This window comes from Armigeres subalbatus, chromosome 2, assembly GCF_024139115.2.
Source record: "Armigeres subalbatus isolate Guangzhou_Male chromosome 2, GZ_Asu_2, whole genome shotgun sequence".
NCBI classification, from domain to species: domain Eukaryota; kingdom Metazoa; phylum Arthropoda; class Insecta; order Diptera; family Culicidae; genus Armigeres; species Armigeres subalbatus.
Window position 1 is genome coordinate 66,979,249 of NC_085140.1, and position 19,283 is coordinate 66,998,531.

The window sequence follows — 19,283 nt, forward strand, 5'->3', positions numbered from 1 at the left end:
GGTTAGGTTGTGTTGTCCAGTTTGATGTGACTGTTTTCTCTTTGGTTTTGTCGCATGGTTTTTGTGTATGAAGGTGACAAATCCCAGGCCTGGCTAACCCCTAACGCATATAACGCTTGAATTTTTATGCTTTGTGATTTCATATTTTCTTACGTTTTATGATGTAATTAACAACTTGTGATGATCATATGAGATGAAAGCACAACCATCGTCTTCAATAATAAAATCGGTAATCATCACAGCACCTGAACCTACAAGAACCAATTAACCAACCACGCTTGAAGTTCATCCAAATTATTTACTTTACTCTTCTGCTCCATCCCTACGTAGGTACATAAATCCGAAACAGAGAAATCTCAACGCCGTTAACTGAAGAAACCGCATGTGCCATTCTTTGATCAAATCTGACTCACTTGTCGTCGTCATCCCACCCAACCAATATCCTGCTCATATTTTGTTAGGCAACATTCTAAGAAGCCAAACCCTTTGAACCTCAACTTTATGCAAAGGCATAAAGATATTGGTGTATAGGGTGCTGATGGTACTGTTGCAAATGATGAGCTTTCGATGATGGCAGTAACACGTTGAAGGATCCATCCAATATTTCTTCGCGTATTTTTTCACGATTTTGATTCCAGAAGCTATTTGGGCTTGATTTTTAACTTATGTATGAATTGCTATCGTTGCTATTTCTAGAAGGAAGGAGGTTGAGCGATCGCATAACGATGAACAGGTGTTTTATCTCAATCATTATGATTTAAAAAGGGGGTTGGTTGGAAATAATATTGACATCTTGAGGAATTGAATATTCTACAACCCTAAGTGAATTTTATCTTCTGGCGCTAGGATGACTTGAAGTATTTTATTGTAGAAAAAAATTGTCATGGTGTTTTGGACAAAGTCACTTTAACACTGAAAAATCACCATATTGAATCGAAATAGTTTTTTTTTCGTTCTGTCGCTGTAAATATGCTCAAAGCAAGTTATCCATTGTTTGCGCTTACATCAGCTTGTCGGATTTCATACGCTCCATCGCCGGAACTCAGCCCGGTCGTGCGGCTGCACCTATCGGATTGGCAGCGAACAGATTTAATCGCTTTACACTCGATAAAATATTTAGAGGCGGAAAACAAAAGGATGATAGGCCTTATCCGGAGTGATTTTGACACGCGTTTAAATCAACCATAGCCATCCCACAGCATCATATCATGTTTGCCTCAACGATGAACGTTCGATGAAAATTGGCTTGCGGAGTTGTGGGGATTTCAATTTGCTGCGAACAGGACACGAATCGGATCTGATGAAGCGTTAATTATTCAGAAACTGTGTCCGATTACCGGTCGGGCTTTACTACTACTGCGGAATTACATGCATTCATACCAAGTTAGTTTAATATAGGTGCCGGGGATAAGTAGAATACGTATTTAATTCCACTAGACTAGAGTTTCGATACTTCTATTCAATACTCGGGTACTTATTCAAAAGGACGTATGTGATTTTGTAAACAAAGATTCAAACATCGATTTGTCCGATCTGATGGCACTCCCACGCAAACCAACACCACTAACAGGTAGCCGAAGCCTTCCCCTATCTGTCTATGGTGATGGTTTGCGTGGGAGGGCAATCAGATCGGACAAATCGACGTCTGAATCTTTGTTTACAAAATCACATACGTCCTTTTGAATAAGTACCCGAGAATAATACATTTATGTCGATGGTCATGCACATTTTCACATGCTGGAAGTCGACAAAATGGCATCGTGATGAAACTCTATCGAGGGTTATACAAAGGGCCGACTTGAAAAATTTCAATCCTTAGCGACTGCCCGCTTAACTTGTTTCGAGTTTGATCAACAGCCACTTTTTCAATTTAAAAATATCCAATCTCTATTTGGTTAAAAATGTGAATTGAAGAAGTGCCAACAGAATGATGGCAAGATGCTGAAAAAAAATCACAAAAATAAGAAACCAGTCAAAATCCTTTTCATTTTTTTGTTTTTAATGGGATGAATTCCTGTGACAGTAAGCTTAGTTTGAAGAAATCGTTTATTTGATATAATTTATGCCATGGAACGAAAATGATCATATCCTCATGTGGTTATAAAAAAAGAGAGATGCTACAGCAGAGCCTAAAGGTTCAACGAATTCAACAATCGATATCTGTGCTGTCCGGTGGCGTGACAATTTGGCAAATAGATTTGACAAGCATTGAGAGATCCTAACGTACCCCACATGAATTCCAAAAACGACTATTTTGATTGTTTGAACGCAGGGTACATGATGTGTTTTGAGCAGTTAGTAAGCATTATTTGGGAAATATTGTGGGAAAAAGATAATGATGTGTTCCAAATTTTGAATATTATGTTTCAACCATAAGTTTCAATTCGATTGTTCACCTAGTTTTTCTTATTCACCACTCACTCGAGAGAACGAGAAACTCAATTGACTGTGAGAACCTGGCTGATATCGTTATTGGTCACAGTCAATCAAGCTTAGCCAAGATAAATTGATTATAAATATTAAAAAATAAACTCATCATTTGTCTGGAATCATGTTATCATCCACGTGTTGTACCTTTATAAAGGGACCACAATATTTCTGCTGCAAAAAGCGTGTCCAAGAGCGTGTCTTTATTTTAGATACCTACCTACTTTCTGTTTTATCTATTTAGGACTAAAATGTGTATATAAACTAGTACAAATACACTATTTACTCTACATGTACCAAACCTAGCCCCACGATTTCTACTATTATGCATCATAATGGATCCGCATCAATTCAACGGTTGGTTTTTTCAACCAAGAGAACGTGACACTTGTCAACTCGTTTCGATGGGTTTCGATAGGTTCCGATCTGGGGGTTCCGATGCTTGTTTGTTTCGAATAAACAAATTTAAAAATCTACCCGATCCTAGCAAGCACTTGTATCCACTTTTTCCGCGTTCACGCTCCGACTTCGACTACTACATCCGGTATCCGGTGGTGCGTTGTGTTTTGTTTCGTTTCTATTTTTCCCGCCATCATTGAACTCTGAACCACTGCTTTGAAGCGGCCATGAATCCGTCAACCTCCAAACAATCGAAACCGGGTGGAAACCGACAGCAGCAAAACAACAGCAAATATGGTGTGGCGGGTGAGGACGACCCATCATCGATGACTTCGTTATCGGAAGAGCAAAGAGAGCTGTTGGACGAGGTCGCATCGAAAAAAGTTCCATCGATGGGTTTTCCAAATCATGATTGCAAAACCGGGCACAATATCGACCTTTTGCGAGCATTCGTTCCCGGGGAGTCGTTTGTGAAAAGGCAAGTTGACCGTTTTATTCTTGTTTGGTACTTGGTCATCAAATTTATTTGCGCGAAGTGAGGTGTGATGTGAAAAAGGTTGGTTGTATTGGGAATGTTGTTTAACCGCTCAGCATTTCTTTCGGAACCAATTTAATTGGTTGGCCCTACATATACCAAACCTAGCCCCACGCTTTCTACTACATATTATGCATCCTAATAGATCGCACCAATTCAACGGTTGGTTTTTTCAACCCAGAGAACGTGACACTTCTTGTCAACTCGTTTCGATAGGTCCCGTTTAAAAGGCACGAAAGCCTCTTCTTCTGCCCTGCGATCTACACTAGCAACACTACAACCAGAGACCGGCGGAGTGAAAAACTGTCGAAATGGCAACGTATGAAAATGCATGAAATCGCGAAAATGATACTGGCAGCACTTGAACTTTTTGCTTGCTTCTTATGGATGCAAAAAGTAAACAAGTCGAAATGGAACCGCTTTTGACGGTTCGATTGGAAACAAGATGGCGTCTTTGCCGATCTCTTATTCTAGTATTTCTAATCTACACCAATGATGTCAATGTCATCCGCAAAATCAAAAAGCATGTAAAACTTGATGATGGTTCCGTTTCTTTGCTCACCAGATCATCGAATTGCACCTTTCAGAGCTATGTTGCATAGCAGATTAGAGAGCGCATTGCCCTGCTAACGTCACGAACGGATGTCTCACCAGCTATTCTAACGCTCGATTTGAATCCATCCAGCGTCGCACGAATCAGCCTAATAAGCTTCGCCGGAAAGCCATGTTCTAGCCAAGGTATCTAAAATGGAGGTAATACAATATGTCAAATTACCCAATCGGCCATATTGGAAAAGCTGGCCGGTTTGTTTTGATAGCAAACACAAGCAAGCCACGAAAATGCAACGACGCCCATGCGTCGTTTTTCTTTTGTGAGTCACGTCAATTTAGTTTCAAATTGTTTATACTGGCACTGGTTAATGTCGAACCTAACATTTTGTTGAAAAAGATCATACCATATATTTTTATACCATCTATCTTATCTCCAGAAGACAAAAAGCAAGTATAACATCAATTTCATCGGTGTCATCAGTAAATGTTGAATGCAAGAAAAAATAATTAAAAATAAAACGAACTCATTTGCAGATCGAATGGACATACGGGATATGGATGCAAAATTGTAATATACCTACGTAAAAACACATGGATGAGGATATGATGTAATCGTATTGTGCATATTTCCTAGAAGCTGTGTTTGTACTGTTTCATTTGAATCGGCCACTACATAATTATCTCCGTAGTTACACATATTTCAACCTCAAAATTTCAATGTTTTGTACTTAGATCGAAGTCAAGTCATGACACTGCAATGCGATCACAGATTGTCTATCAAATAGTGTAATTTAAACGAGTGGGTAGTACAAACTTATCTATGCGAAAATAAATTAACGAAAATACTTTTTGATCCCCGAACTATTTTATTTTATTACCAAACTAAGGCCGGATTGGCCTGTACTATACATAGAGATGACACAAACATGATGCCCAAACTATCTGAGCTTTCTTCTCAAGTGTCTGCAGATTTCCGATTCCCTTGATAAAAATGAAATAATTTGGCGTATTGGATATATGCAAAACCTCCTACTGTACGTATTTCGTCGCCTAGCGTCCACAAAGAAGCGCATCGATAATTTGCTCAATCAAAATTATCGGACTATTCCAGGGACATCAAACTACCGTAGGCCTAGCGAGAGCATATTACTATTTTGTACATGTGGTGTAGACAGAATTTGGAGCTGAGGAAATACTCAAAAGGTTGGAACGACCACATGTGCGCCCTAGCTGTTCTGTTTTGTTGGATGTCGGAAATAGATTGATTGTTGCTTTTGAAGTACATATACTCATTTAACCCAAGCGATGAAATTGTTGACAAACTGGTTTTAACAAAAGTTTGAATGCTGCGGTGATTAGAATCCTGAACTTGACCCAAAAAATGTTGTTGGGCCAAAGGTCGGTGTTGGTAGAATTCAATCCCTCAATTTTCATATTCTCGTATCTCATCCTTGTAATAGTTCTTATTTTTATATACTTTTTCACAACAGTCTCGCCGAATCCTGGATGTTTCTGCATCACGGCAGCAACTATATTGTCTACTACACCTTTCTTTATCCTGAAGCCACTTCTACCTTGACATTCAATAAATACTGTCTCAATCACTCTTCCAACAGTTTGGAAAGCATCCGATGGTGTTGTAAGCCCTCCTAGTAAACATAAAATGCATTTAATAATTATCATTTAAAATTCAGTTAATTATTGATGTAGAAAAATCTCAGATATTTCTGTTTATTACCATCCAAACCACAAGCCTGAAGCGGCATGAGAAATGTATTAAACGCGTATAACTACAATGCAATCATACCAAGGCCCTTTTCAGCTTTATTTAATGGTAGAATGGTAGATGGTAGAATTACAACTTAAATAGATCATAAATATGCATTTACTATACATTTCATGAAAATTATTTAACTCTTTTTTAGTGGAATAGCTATTGAAATTTTAAATGTATTCAACAGTTTTATTTATTTTAATATGTATTTATTACCGCGGGGAAGTAACTGGCGTCGCATTTTTGCGCCAAAAGCTTCGTGTCGCATGCGGTATCCACCATCATAGCTACTCTCTGGAAAGTGAGCTGAGCAGATGCCTTGATTTCCTTGAGGCTTCCAAGTTTCGCCGAGCCTACAAAAAGATGTCCAGATTTCCAACCGCTTGTAATCGAGTGGAAATCGGTGTACAACAACATCTCCAAGATGTTTTGAAATCTTGTTTCCGCATCCTTGAACTGCGCAAAATGTCGGCATCTAAAATAAGAAAAATATGCTCGAATCCATTTTAAACTATTTCATCGTTAATACTTACCGTTCGACAACAACCATACTTTTGAATGATTGCGCGACGCAAACACCTCGATGGGAACGATGGAAACCGAGGTGTGCAGTAATATAAACAAGACGCCTAGCCAGCCACCCAGTTTGGTAAGTGGCTGGCTGTCATTTTCCAACCCCCTCTCAAATACCTCTGCCCGCACCCAGTGACTGCTTAGATTACCGTACCTAGAGCTCAAGATACCTTGGTTCTAGCTTTATATGCCACAGTTCGTTCCGTTTCGCTGAGTCGTACGCTATTTTAAAATCCACTAACAGATGATGACTCCGCAAGTTGTATTATATTAGCATTTCCTGAGCTATTAATTGAAAGCTTTTCTATGTCCACCATTACATTGTTATGTATCTTGTGTGGCAAGCAGGCCTACCTGGAGGCAAGTACAATGGATACACTATGCCCAAAGATTCGAGAATGTTTCCCACCCGAAAACATCATAGACCGGACCAAAAATCGAGCTCGCCATCTCCGGATTGGTAATCCTACCGTAAGATGTATTCTCGGATTTAATTAAGCATTTGTCGCAGAATAAACTTCTGGTTCGTTATTGATCTTTTTTCGAAAACCACAAAACTAAACGGTATTCGGGATATAACCTTTTCATTCATTTATTTAATTTACATCTAAACAGATAACACTGAATCAACAATTTGATGCCACAATGTACGGTCTGAGGCCGCATCTCTTCATCCTCGAATGCGCCCCACGCTCGCCAAGTCGATTTACACCTGGTCTGCCCACCTCGCTCACTGCGCCCCACGCCGTCTCGTACCTGCCGGATCGGATGCGAACACCATCTTCGCAGGCTTGCTGTCCGGCATTCTTGCAACATGCCCTGCACATCGTACCCTTCCAGCTTTAGCTACCTTCTGGATACTGGGTTCGCCGTAGAGTTGGGCGAGCTCATGGTTCATTCTTCGCCGCCACACACCGTCTTCTTGCACGCCGCCAAAGATGGTCCTAAGCACCCGTCTCTCGAATACTCCGAGTGCTTGCAAGTCCTCCTCGAGCATTGTCCATGTTTCATGTCCATAGAGGACTACCGGTCTCATTAGCGTCTTGTACATGACGGCACCAAATGGTGCGGTGGCGAATCTTTTTTGACCGCAGTTTCCTCTAGAGGCCTTAGTAGGCCCCACTTTCATAGATGATACGCCTTCGTATTTCACGACTAACATTTTGATCAGCCGTTTGCAAGGATCCGAATTCCTCGACCACCTCGAAGGTATCCCCACAGACAAACAGACGTAACACTGATGAAATTCCCACCGTCCATACTCTGAACGGTCGTTGTAAATTACACTGACTACTAGTTTCACGCCTAGAGGCGCGCACATCGTTTACCTTTCGATTTGGCATCTCATACTAGCGCCGTCTGTTGACAATGTCGTACTAAACATTATTTCGTGCAACATGCACGCGAGATGGTGATAAAGTAACTGGGCGATGATTTTTTCAGGAAATTGTTCTAGCTGTTACGTCTGTTTGTCTGTGGTATCCCCATCTATCGTAACACTGCTTCCCCGGCGGGCCCTGTCGCGCTCGGTTCCGCCCACAAGCATGTACTTTGTCTTCGAAGCATTCACAAGTCGAACTTTTGTTGCTTTACTTTTCTTGCGGGTGTACAGTTCTGCAACCTTTTCAAATGTTCGGCCGACAATGTCCATGTCATCCGCGAAACATATAAATTGACTGGATATGTTGAGAATCGTAACCCGGCTGTTACATCCGGCTCTCCGCATGACACCTTCTAGCGCAATGTTGAACAACAGGCACGAAAGTCCATCACCTTGTCTTAGTCCCGGCGCGATTCGAACGAGCTGGAGCGTTCGCCCGAAAATTTCCACCGTTTTGCTTTGATCAGTATGATAGGCTTCTCAGGGAAGCTGTTTTCGTTTATAATTTTCCATAGCTCTACGCGGTCTATACTGTCGTATGCCGCCTTGAAATCAACGAACAGATGGTGCGTTGGGACCTGGTATTCACGGCATTTTTGAAGGATTTTCTGTACATTGTGATCCATTGTGGAGCGGCCGACAACAAAGCCGGCTTGATCATTTCCCACGAGTTTATTCACTATGGTGACAGACGACAGAAGATAATCGGGGTATCACTTTGTAGGCGGCATTAAGGATGGTGATCGCTCGAAAGCTCTCACCCTCCAACTTGTCGCCTTTCTTGTAGATGGGGCATATAACCCCTTCATTCCCCTCCTCCGGTAGCTGTTCAGTTTCTCAGATTCGGACTATCAGTTTATGCAGGCAAGTGGCCAGCTTTCCCGGACCCATATTGATGAGCTCAGCTCAGCATCTCTTCATGTACTTCGTCTTCGACGTCTTGATTACTCCCTCCAAAGCGTTGTTGAATAGCAAGTTCGAAAAACCATCACCTTGCCGTAACCCTCTGCGCGTTTCGAAGAGACTCGAGAATGCCCCTGAAACTCGAACTAGTATATGCGCAAGTATACTGCAACGAGGATATGTTACCTTGCCGCGGTGGGACGGCTTACGCCATTAGCACTGAGATGGCAACCAAAGACATATCCTGTCGTGGTGGTATCACATGTTGATTATTTTTGTTTGGTGCCGTGTTACATATCTGGCATTGACGCACTAATTTACGGCATTTGCATGTGATCCAACGGACATCGTGTCGTGGAGCCTTGAATGGTACTGCAGTCAGGCAGAGGCCTTTTCATCAATACTTTTCGGCAATACTTTTCTGATGCGTTCCCTGTGATGCTGAGTCGTAGCCACGCTTACATTTAGCTAGCTAGGCATTTATTGAAAAACAAAGTATTCAAGACATTCGTAGGGAATCGACTGCTGGATTCACTGAGTAGAAGTTTTTTCAAAACTAGGAACGTGGTGCCAGTTTTATTTTGTTATGCCTCACTTTGTAGAGCAATAATAAAAAATACCACCATTATAATGTTGGTATATGAACAATCTTATAACAGCTTCATTTTCGATAATTTTTACAAATAGATAGGCAGTAGGCGTGATGAAGCTTTAGTTTGCCACCGAAAAGTGAATCCTATAGCTGACATTGATTAGAACTTAATAGATAATCACCGTAATTAATCAACGATAAAGCTACTTGTTAGAACAGTTTAAAGCTATAGGCAACCTTGACAAAAAAATATAATGAAACAAACTAAGTTCTTTAGCAGTTTCCACTTTTACATTATACAACTTACATTGAGTTTGTAGTGTCGACACAGCTTAAAAACATTGACGAAACAATGACTTAGGTAAACAAAGTGATTTGACGAACGCATAACCTACACTCAGAGCAAACAAAGTCAATTAATTTTCATTCTGCATAAATAAAAGTTAAAAATAGAACACTAATTCGCAATATTTTTTTTTTTTTATTTTCAATGTGGTCACAAAAAGCTAACACATTAAATAACTTATAATTGTACTATATGACTAAGTGGCCTTCAAACCACATCAGATGCTTCTAAGGCAAAAAGAAGACATTGCATTTTAAACATTGCTTTTAATAACTAGAAAAACGTTGTACTAGAAATCTTGAGCCTTTGATCATTGACTAGTTTGCATTCAATTACATTTTGCATTAGTGTCGAGTCGATTCCAAATCCGAACCTCACTTCACCCCATCCTTATCCTACCCCATGGCGTTCAAGTGGTCTGCACGGACTCTTCTGTCATTACCCTCTCTATTATCGGCTTTGGATTGACTTGCGCTCTCATTGCCCCACCAAATGCTGCAAAATGAAAATGAAATGAAAATGTGATCACAAAAAGCTAACACATTAAATAACTTATAATTGTACTATATGACTAAGTGGCCTTTCAAACCACATCAGATGCTTCCAAGGCAAAAAAGAAGACATTGCATTTTAAACATTGCTTTTAATAACTAGAAAAACGTTGTACTAGAAATCTTAAAATTATCATTTTAACCTTTGATCATTGACTAGTTTGGATTCAATTACATTTTGCATTAGTGTCGAGTCGATTCCAAATCCGAACCTCACTTCACCCCATCCTTATCCTACCCCATGGCGTTCAAGTGGTCTGCAAGGACTCTTCTGTCATTACCCTCTCTATTATCGGCTTTGGATTGACTTGCGCTCTCATTGCCCCACCAAACGCTGCAAAATGAAAATGAAAATGAAGTATACTGCAACGAGGTAGTGGTCGGCTTCAATATTTGCACTGCGGTAAGAGCGGACGTTCGTGATGTCGGATAAGAATTTACCGTCGATTAGAACGTGGTAGATTTGGTTTTCTATTTCTTGGTTAGGTGATCGCCATGTAGCCTTGTGGATATTCTTGCGGGGAGAAAAAGTGCTTTGGACTACCATTTCGCGGAAGGCTGCAAAGTTTATGCATCGTTGACTGTTATTATTCGATGCGGCACGCAGATTGTCCGCTTCGATCTGCGTGCTTCCGTCTTATATCTCTTGAGGGATTGGAAATTCGGCCGGGAATATGGAATAATAGACGAAACACCGCGTTTTACAAAGCGAATACAAAAAACGTGTTTATTCATGTTCAGAAACAAAACGATAATGAAACAAATTCATTGACAACTGTCTTTTCTCTACACTCAGAAATAGACCAAACCTGTAATAACATACAAACAAATCATTTTTCATATTTTCAAAGTTTATACTAAGCTAGAGTAAAAAAGTAATCTATGCAAGATTAAATCGTTACACGGCGAGGATACGGAGGTTATACTAATCGAGTATAAACTGCACGTAAACGAACGTGGGGTCAACCAGGAGAAACGCAGTTAGCATAGATTTTTCTGAGAGTGTACTTCTCTCTTCGCGCGCACCGCTGCATGGGCGCATCACTAACGATGGGGGTTGCTTCGTCGCACAGTGGTTTCAGTGCAGATATTGTCGCTCAATACCCCTGCTCAATCTCTGCAACCCTACAGCTTCACGCAAACGTCCAAAAGCTCCGGCAGACAATCCTTTTGTCATTATGTCCGCCAGCTGCTGATCAGTTGGTATATAAGAAATTTCAATGTGTCCTTCTTGCACCAGCTCCTTGATGAAATTGAATTTTATGTCGACATGCTTAAGTCGCCGACTGTCCTTGTGTTCTTCAGCAACTCTAATGCATGACTGGTTATCTTCGAAGTATGTAACTGCTCCTTCTATGATTATACCCAGATCCAACAACAATCGACGTAACCAGACTCCTTCACACGCTGCCGTACACAAAGCTACAAATTCCGCTTCCGTCGATGACAACGCAACCGTTTGTTGCTTTCGTGTTGACCACATCACCGTTCCTCCGAAAACTTGCAATACAAATCCAGAAATAGATCGGCGATCATTTACGTCATTGCCCCAGTCTGCGTCGGAATACACAACAAGAGTTTCTACCTTGTCACCACCACGAAACTCCAAACCAAGGTCAAGCGTCCCCTTCACGTAGCGTAAGATACGCTTTAAGTAACACCAATGCTCGTTTGTTGGGCAACTTTGATATTGGCTGAATAGATTCACCGCCGCGCACAAATCTGGTCGAGAACTTTGAGCAACATAAGATAGGCACCCTATCAACTCCTGTATGGTTGAGTTGTTCTATCCTTTTCAACTCCCTTTGTCAATTTCAATCGACACTCCATTGGCGTTGTAACCGGTTTACAATCCTCCATGCCAAATCTACGAAGAAGGCTTTCCAAGTACAAGCGTTGAGTAATTCGCATAACTCGATTCTGCACATCTCTTTCAACACGCATTCCAAGGAAACTTCCGATCTGTCCTAAGTCAGACATCTCAAACTCACTCGCTAAACGCTTCTTCAACTTTGTAATCTCCACCAAATTCCGACCAACAATAAGAATGTCGTCGACATATAACAGCAAAAATAGCATCGAACTGCCTTCTCCTCGTACGTACAGACAACGATCATTCTCGCTACGCCGAAATCCAAGCTTGGTCACCAGTCCATGGAACCTCTCGTTCCAGGCCCTAGATGCCTGTTTAAGGCCGTAGAGCGCTCGATTCAGCCGGCAGACTTTGCCCGGTGTACCTTCCATACCTTCTGGTAACGTCATAAATATTTCTTCTCGAAGATTTCCGTTCAAAAACGCCGTCTTGACGTCCATCTGATGGACTTCTAGACGTTCCTGGTTCGCCATAGCTAGTACCGTTCGGACCGTGTCCAACCTTGCCACTGGAGCATACGTATCGGTGTAGTCGTATCCGTATCGCTGGCTAAATCCACGCGCCACCAACCTAGCCTTGTATCGGTCGACACCTCCGTCTTCGCCACGTTTAATACGAAACACCCACTTGCAAGATACGGCCTTCCTTCCTTGTGGCAGTTCGCATAACGTCCATGTGCCATTCTTCTCGTGGGACTTCATTTCCTCACCGATAGCAGCCTTCCACTGCAGCCAATCGTCACGCTTCCTCATCTCGTCCAAAGTATCTGGAAAGCTCTCCACGAAGTTCATTGCACTCAAAGCCATGGCACAACTCATATCGTAATCCTTGTGCCATATTGGCGGATCTCGTTTCCTAGCACAACGATCACGACCTCCTGATGCCCCTGCTGTATCTTGTGCCTCTATCGAATCTGAATCCTCTGCTGAATTTTCACAGTCCTCGTATTGATCTGCTGATACATCCAGACTATCCAGACCGTCACCTGTTTCTTCGGTTTCACTATCACTGCAATCGTCAGATTCACTTCCAGAGTCAGTATTAAACCGCTGTTTTCTGATCTCCACTACATCAGACAATTCATTTTTCTCCTGAACTTTGTCACCAGTCTCGTTGATGATCACATCGCGCAGCACTACCACTTTCTTGCACTTTGGATCCCAGATCCTATAACCGTTACAGTGGTATCCGAGAAAAATCCCTTTCCATGTCTTGCTATCCAACTTTTTACGACGTTCCTTCGGCACATGGCAATACGCAGGACTTCCCCAGACGCGTAATCCAGACACATCAGGTTTGTGTCCTTCCCACAACTCGGAAGGAGTTTTACCATCCGAAAGAGCGCTAGCTGGACTCCTGTTGACCAAATATGCAGCTGTTTCTACGGCCTCACACCAGAACCTCCTGTCCACACTGGAACCGAAAAGCATCGCTCGTGCCTTCTCCACCAGCGTTCGGTTCATTCGCTCGCTGACACCGTTTTGTTCTGGTGTGTATGGTACAGTACTCTCCATCTGGATTCCTCTCTTACGACAGAAACGTTCAAAATTTGCATTTCGGTACTCACCGCCGTTGTCGCACCGAATGCGCGAGATTTTGCGCTCGAACTTCGCCGTCACCATTGCCTCGTATTGCTTGAAGCAATCTAGCACCTCACTCTTGGACTGCATCCGGTAGATGATGGTGAATCTACTCCAGTCGTCGATGAAACTCACATAGTATCGACAACCATCGTGAGCCACGGGCGTTACTGGTCCACATACATCTGTGTGAATCAGCTCTAACACACGAGACGATCTCTTTCCCGAGCTTTCAGAAAACGGTTTCCGAGTCTGCTTTGCTTCGATGCATGACTCGCAATACACTTCACTTTTATCATCACAAACACTCTTGTCAATACCTTTCACCATCTTTTTCTTCATAATGTTCTCCAAGTTCTTCTCACTCAAGTGCCCGAAACGCCGATGCCACAATTCATTGCACTTCAGAATCTTCCCGCACGAATACAGCGAAGAAGCTGCTTCGTTCATCGCGTAAAAGTCCATCTCATATTGCAATCCACGGCGCTGGCCACTCGCAACGACTTCACCGTCTTTGAACACTTTCACACCGCCGTTCTTGAAAACTACCTCCATACCTGCCATCTCCACTTTACGTATCGAAAACAAATTACACCGTAGGTCTGGAGCATACAGTACATTTTCCAACGTGCATTCGTGTTTCCCTTTTCCACTCGCGGCGATCACTTTAACGGTACCGTGGTATTTCGCTACAGCAGACTTTCCGCTTAACGCAACCGCAATGTCAATCGGTTTGTCCATGGGCACCAACGTTTCAAAAACATCTTTATCGTTCGACATGTGCTCTGATGCACCGGAATCTGCCAACCACCTAAGCTTCTTTCCATTAGAAGCGTTTCCGGTTAATCTTCCGGCAGCAAAGCACACCCCATTGCCTCTATCTTCTGACACATTCGCACTTGATTTCTTCTTTTCGCCTTTCTTCTTCTCGCGATCCGGACAGTCCGCCGCTTTATGACCAACTTTTTGGCACGCGAAACACTTCCACTTGCTCTTCGACCCGATTGGCTTCCCAACAAAAGCAGCTGGCTCACGCTTCACAACACTCGCACCGATGTCTTTCTTTCGACATTTTATCTCTTCATCGAGAAGCCGGCATTTGACGAACTCTAAGGTCAAATTTTCCTCCGGCATCGTCTCTAGCGCGGTCACTACCGTTGCAAACTTCGGCCCCAGCGTTAGCAAAAGATGACAAACTACATCAATGTCATCAATAACTGCTCCCATAGCTTTATACTCGCGCACCACCCGGTCGAACACTAAAAAATGCTCTTGCAAACTACTTCCGCTCTCGTGTCGCAAGGTAAGCAACTTTTTCTTCAAGTGTAAGCGGCTCGCGATACTTTTTCGTTCAAACACTTTATGCAGGGCCACCCACATAGCCTTCGGTGTTGGTTGATCCTGCACATATTCCAACTGACTATCACTAATCCGGGAAATTAGAAACGACTTGCACCGGCGGTCTTTCTTCTTTCGTTTTTCCACCCCTTTTTCTTTTTCCTGCCTGACAGCCGCACTGTCTTCCACTTTGATAGACAGTGCATCCACTTCCTCCACCTCCTGTTCCACACATTCCTTCAAATCGTGCTCTTCTAGCATGACCAACATGCGGAACTTCCATGAAGGAAAATTCGATCCGTCAAACATCGGAATTCGAACAAGCTCCGTCTCCCGTTCCATCTTCTCCGGATAGTTTATAACACTCGGAATATTCACTTATTCACTCAATACTTCCCGACACACGCGAACTCTGCGGCCCATAACCTCTTGAGGGATTGGAAATTCGGCCGGGAATATGGAATAATAGACGAAACACCGCGTTTTACAAAGCGAATACAAAAACGTGTTTATTCATGTTCAGAAACAAAACGATAATGAAACAAATTCATTGACAACTGTCTTTTCTCTCCTTCTCTCTTCGCGCGCACCGCTGCATGGGCGCATCACTAACGATGGGGGTTGCTTCGTCGCACAGTGGTTTCAGTGCAGATATTGTCGCTCAATAATATCTATCCCAGCGGTGCATAGAAAAGCTGCTTTCCTGTCGTCGGCTCGTCCTTCGTATGGTTGATGATGCTTTATATGGGAGAACATACTAACATATAACAATACCTGATATTTGTATTTGACAGGATCAGCCGATGGTTCCGCCGTATGTGCTATCTGGACCAATCGAGTGCCCTCAGCCAGGAGGTATTCCGAAGTGACACCGCCCGGAAGCGTGAGATCTCCCGGCACATCAGCTTCTACTCGGGCACCATTCATCCGTTCAGCTACCTCAGGTAACCACGGCACACTAACAGTTGCATAATATTTCTGACCTATTTTGTTTTTTTTTTCAGATTTTGCTGGGAATGTATCATGATTGTGACATTTTTCACCGCTTTTATATTCATCCCTTACGATGTGATATTCTTATTTCGACCGGAAGATTATCATCCCCTCACGTGGTTCCACCACGTGGTCCTCACATTCGGTAACTCAGCAATTAAATCCTTTGACTGTTCCGATAATCGATTTTAATGCCTATTCAGAAGCAATTTGCCTGATCGATATCTGCTTCTCCATCCGAACCGGATACTACGATCATGAACGGCAATATGTGCAGTTGGATCCTTGCAAGATCGCCAATCAGTACGTGTTGATGTGGTTTTGGATCGATTTGATTAGCTCCTTCCCGGATCCGCTGGTCACTCGTTACATTGTATCGAAGAAAGCGCTGCAGTATTCAATCTTCGATTGCCTACGGGAGCAGAATTTTCATTTCGGGTGTTTCTGGGACTTTTGGAATGTGTTGTCCATGCTGAAGATGTTTCGAATGGCAACGTTTCTGCGGTACATCAGCAACGTTTACAGAAGATATAAGCTGCGTCGGAATGTCATGAAGTTCACAACCATCGCCACGGTTCTTGTGCTCACGCTGCATTGGGGCTGTTGTGTGATGTTTATGGTCGCTAGAATCCGACATGGAACCGATCCGGATTTGGTTGATAAGAACTCCTGGGTCAGTCAAACGGATATTTGGCACAAGTCACCTTGTAAGATATGTGGTGTAGATGGTCAACGCGGCATTGTACAACATGTTATTGATTTCAGTTCATCAGTATATTGAGTGCTTCTTCCGGACACTTTACATGATGGGTTTGGTAACGCACTCGATGGACCAGTTCATGACCGACGATGACATCATTGTATCTTTGATCTTCTGCATCTTTGGATACTTTTTGAAAATCTACGTTTTGGCAGAGCTGCTGATCTTTATGAGAATTATGTTCTCCAGTACAAGCATGGTATGTTGAAAATTGTCTTAATTTGAACATTAACTGAAGACCTTTTCCTGCAGTACTATGAACACCGACACGAGCTTCAGGACTACATTCGATCGGAACAGCTACCGCATGACATGGAACAACGGATTCTTTGTTACCACGATCATCGTATTTCCAACCGATACAGTCGCAAGACCCAAATCGACGTTTGTACGGGAAAGCAGTTCCACCTTGGAATCCGAGAGGTAATCTGCGGACAGTTGGTGAAGGGAATATCGCTGTTTCGTGACACACTGACGCCGGAGATGTTTCGTTGGTTGATGCTCAATATACAATATCAATTGTTTCTGAAAGATGACATCCTGGTGAAAGCATCCGAAGGTAGCGACGGTGCCAAACTGGTGATGGTAATTCAAGGCACCGTAGCAGTTTTCACACCCAACTGGAGAGAAGTGCTACATCTGGAAGACGGCGAACACTTCGGTGAATATCAACTGGCGCTTGGGAGTCCCCTAATGGTGAGGCTGTACATACTTTATTCGATTAACAACAACTTCCAAAAATAAAAATTTCAATCCAATAGAAATATTCCAACATTGTTGCTGTAGAAACAAGTGAAGTTTACCTGCTGAGTAAGAATAAATTATTTATAATAGCGCTAACTAACATGAAATCTTCTCCCCCAGGTAGGCCAACCTACGTAGATATGCTGCTTCAATTTCCGGCCTTAGAGGAAACAATTACGGCTCTGGCGCAGGATCGATATGAAACTTTGGCTGCCCTGGAGCGCGAAGTAGTGATCGACACTATTCAAGAAGCCGAAACCATCCGACGCACAAAGTTTTTCAGTTAGATCCGAAATGAATTTTCACGGCGGATAAGTCGCGCCTCTAAGCAAATTAAAGATTGAATAAGGATAATAACAATGGGGTCAACAAAATAAATTTTGAGCTGGAAATAGATCAATAGCTACTTATCTTTACGCATTTCCTTTAGGATGTTCTTGGATTTATGATATGAGCGCTATGATCCAACTTCGTTTTGTCCTAAATCATGGACAGTCGAATGTGATATCCTCGTTGTTCGGATAAATCGGGTATACTATTAATACTCCCTTCTTCTATTAACTGTCTTCCTTCTTCTTTCTTCCTCTATCTTCATTTTATTTATTTAGCTTACATCTAAACAGATAACACTGAATCAACAACTTGGCGCCACAATACACGGTTCGAGGCCGCATTTCTCCATTCATCCATCCACCGTTGCTTTGATCAGTCTGGTAAGCTGGTAATAATTTTTCATAGCTCTACGCGATCTATACTGTATGCCGCCTTAAAATCGATGAACAGATGGTGCGTTGGGACCTGGTATTCTCGGCATTTTTGAAGGATTTGCCGTACAGTAAAGATCTGGTCGTTGTCGAGCGGCCGTTGACGAAGCCGGCTTGATAATTTCCCACGAACTCATTCACTAATGGTGACAAGAAACGGAAGATGATCTGGGATATCACTTTGTAGGTGGCATTAAGGATAGTGATCGTTCAAAAGTTCGCACACTCCAACTTGTTCTGTTGTTTTTGTCGATGGTGCATATGACCCCTTCCTTCCACTCGTCCGATAGCTGTTCAGTTTCCCAGATTCTGACTATCAGTTTGTGCAGGCAAGTGTCTATCTTTTCTGGGCCCATCTTGATGAGCTCAGCTCCGATACCATCCTTACCAGCTGCTTTATTGGTCTTTAGCTGTTGGATGGTATCCTTAACTTCCCTCAAGGTGGGGGCTGGTTGGCTTCCATCGTCCGCTGAACTGACGTAGTCATCTCCTCCGCTGCCTTGACTTTCACTGCCTGTACTCTCAGCGCCATTCAAATGTTCCTCGTAGTGCTGCTTCCACCTTTCGATCACCACACGTTCGTCCGTCAAGATGCTCCCATCCTTATCCCGGCACATTTCGGCTCGCGGCACCAAGGCTTTGCGGGATGCGTTGAGCTTCTGATAGAACTTTCGTGTTTCTTGAGAACGGCACAGCTGTTCCATCTCCTCGCACTCCGCTTCTTCCATGCGGCGTTTCTTCTCCTGAAAAAGGCGGGCCTGCTGTCTCCGCTTCCGTCTATAACGTTCCACGTTCTGCCGGGTACCTTGCTGTAGCGTGACCGCCCGCGCTGCGTTCTTCTCCTCCAGAATGTGTCTGCACTCTTCGTCGAACCAATCGTTCCGTCGACTTCGTCCCATATACCCGACGTTGTTCTCCGCTGCGTCGTCAATGGCTGCTTTGACTGTATTCCAGCAGTCCTCAAGGGGGGCCCCACCGTGCTCACCCTCTTCCGGCAACGCTGCCTCGAGATGCTGCGCGTATGCAGTGGCGAAATCAGGTTCCTTCAGTCGCTCTAGGTCGTACCGCGGCGATCGTCGGTACCGAACATTGTTGATGACGGATAGTTTTGGGCGCAGTTTCACCATCACCAGATAGTAGTCAGAGTCGATGTTAGCGCCACGATATGTCCTGACGTCGATAATGTCGGAGAAGTGCC

The 19,283-nt window shown here is 43.1% G+C and overlaps 1 protein-coding gene and 1 long non-coding RNA gene across 4 annotated transcripts; both read left to right on the top strand.

Annotated features, from left to right (window-relative positions):
• Positions 1-2,949: 2,949 nt before the first annotated feature.
• LOC134214482 (potassium/sodium hyperpolarization-activated cyclic nucleotide-gated channel 2-like) lies at positions 2,950-17,717 on the top strand. Of its 3 annotated transcripts, none has more exons than XM_062693842.1 (8): positions 2,950-3,304; positions 15,619-15,768; positions 15,829-15,962; positions 16,021-16,524; positions 16,583-16,776; positions 16,830-17,273; positions 17,339-17,387; positions 17,442-17,717. In XM_062693842.1, exons 1-8 carry the CDS (start codon positions 3,054-3,056, stop codon positions 17,606-17,608), a joined length of 1,893 nt encoding a protein of 630 aa, XP_062549826.1. In that variant the 5' UTR covers positions 2,950-3,053; the 3' UTR covers positions 17,609-17,717. The 3 variants fall into 3 exon arrangements, with proteins under 3 accessions (XP_062549826.1, XP_062549827.1, XP_062549828.1); XM_062693843.1 differs by having other exon boundaries at positions 16,024-16,524; XM_062693844.1 differs by lacking the exon at positions 17,339-17,387 and having other exon boundaries at positions 17,442-17,607.
• Positions 4,203-4,746, top strand: LOC134214481 (uncharacterized). The gene is made up of 2 exons (XR_009979806.1): positions 4,203-4,393; positions 4,448-4,746. It is a non-coding gene; the product is annotated as an uncharacterized LOC134214481 (long non-coding RNA).
• Positions 17,718-19,283: the final 1,566 nt, after the last annotated feature.

Coding starts and splice junctions, on each gene's coding strand:
- LOC134214482 (XM_062693842.1), top strand. CDS start 3,054: ATGAATCCGTCAACCTCCAAACAATCGAAACCGGGTGGAAACCGACAG. Junction 16,777..16,829: donor TGTTCTCCAGTACAAGCATG/GTATGTTGAAAA, acceptor CTTTTCCTGCAG/TACTATGAACACCGACACGA. Junction 17,274..17,338: donor CGCTTGGGAGTCCCCTAATG/GTGAGGCTGTAC, acceptor TCAATCCAATAG/AAATATTCCAACATTGTTGC.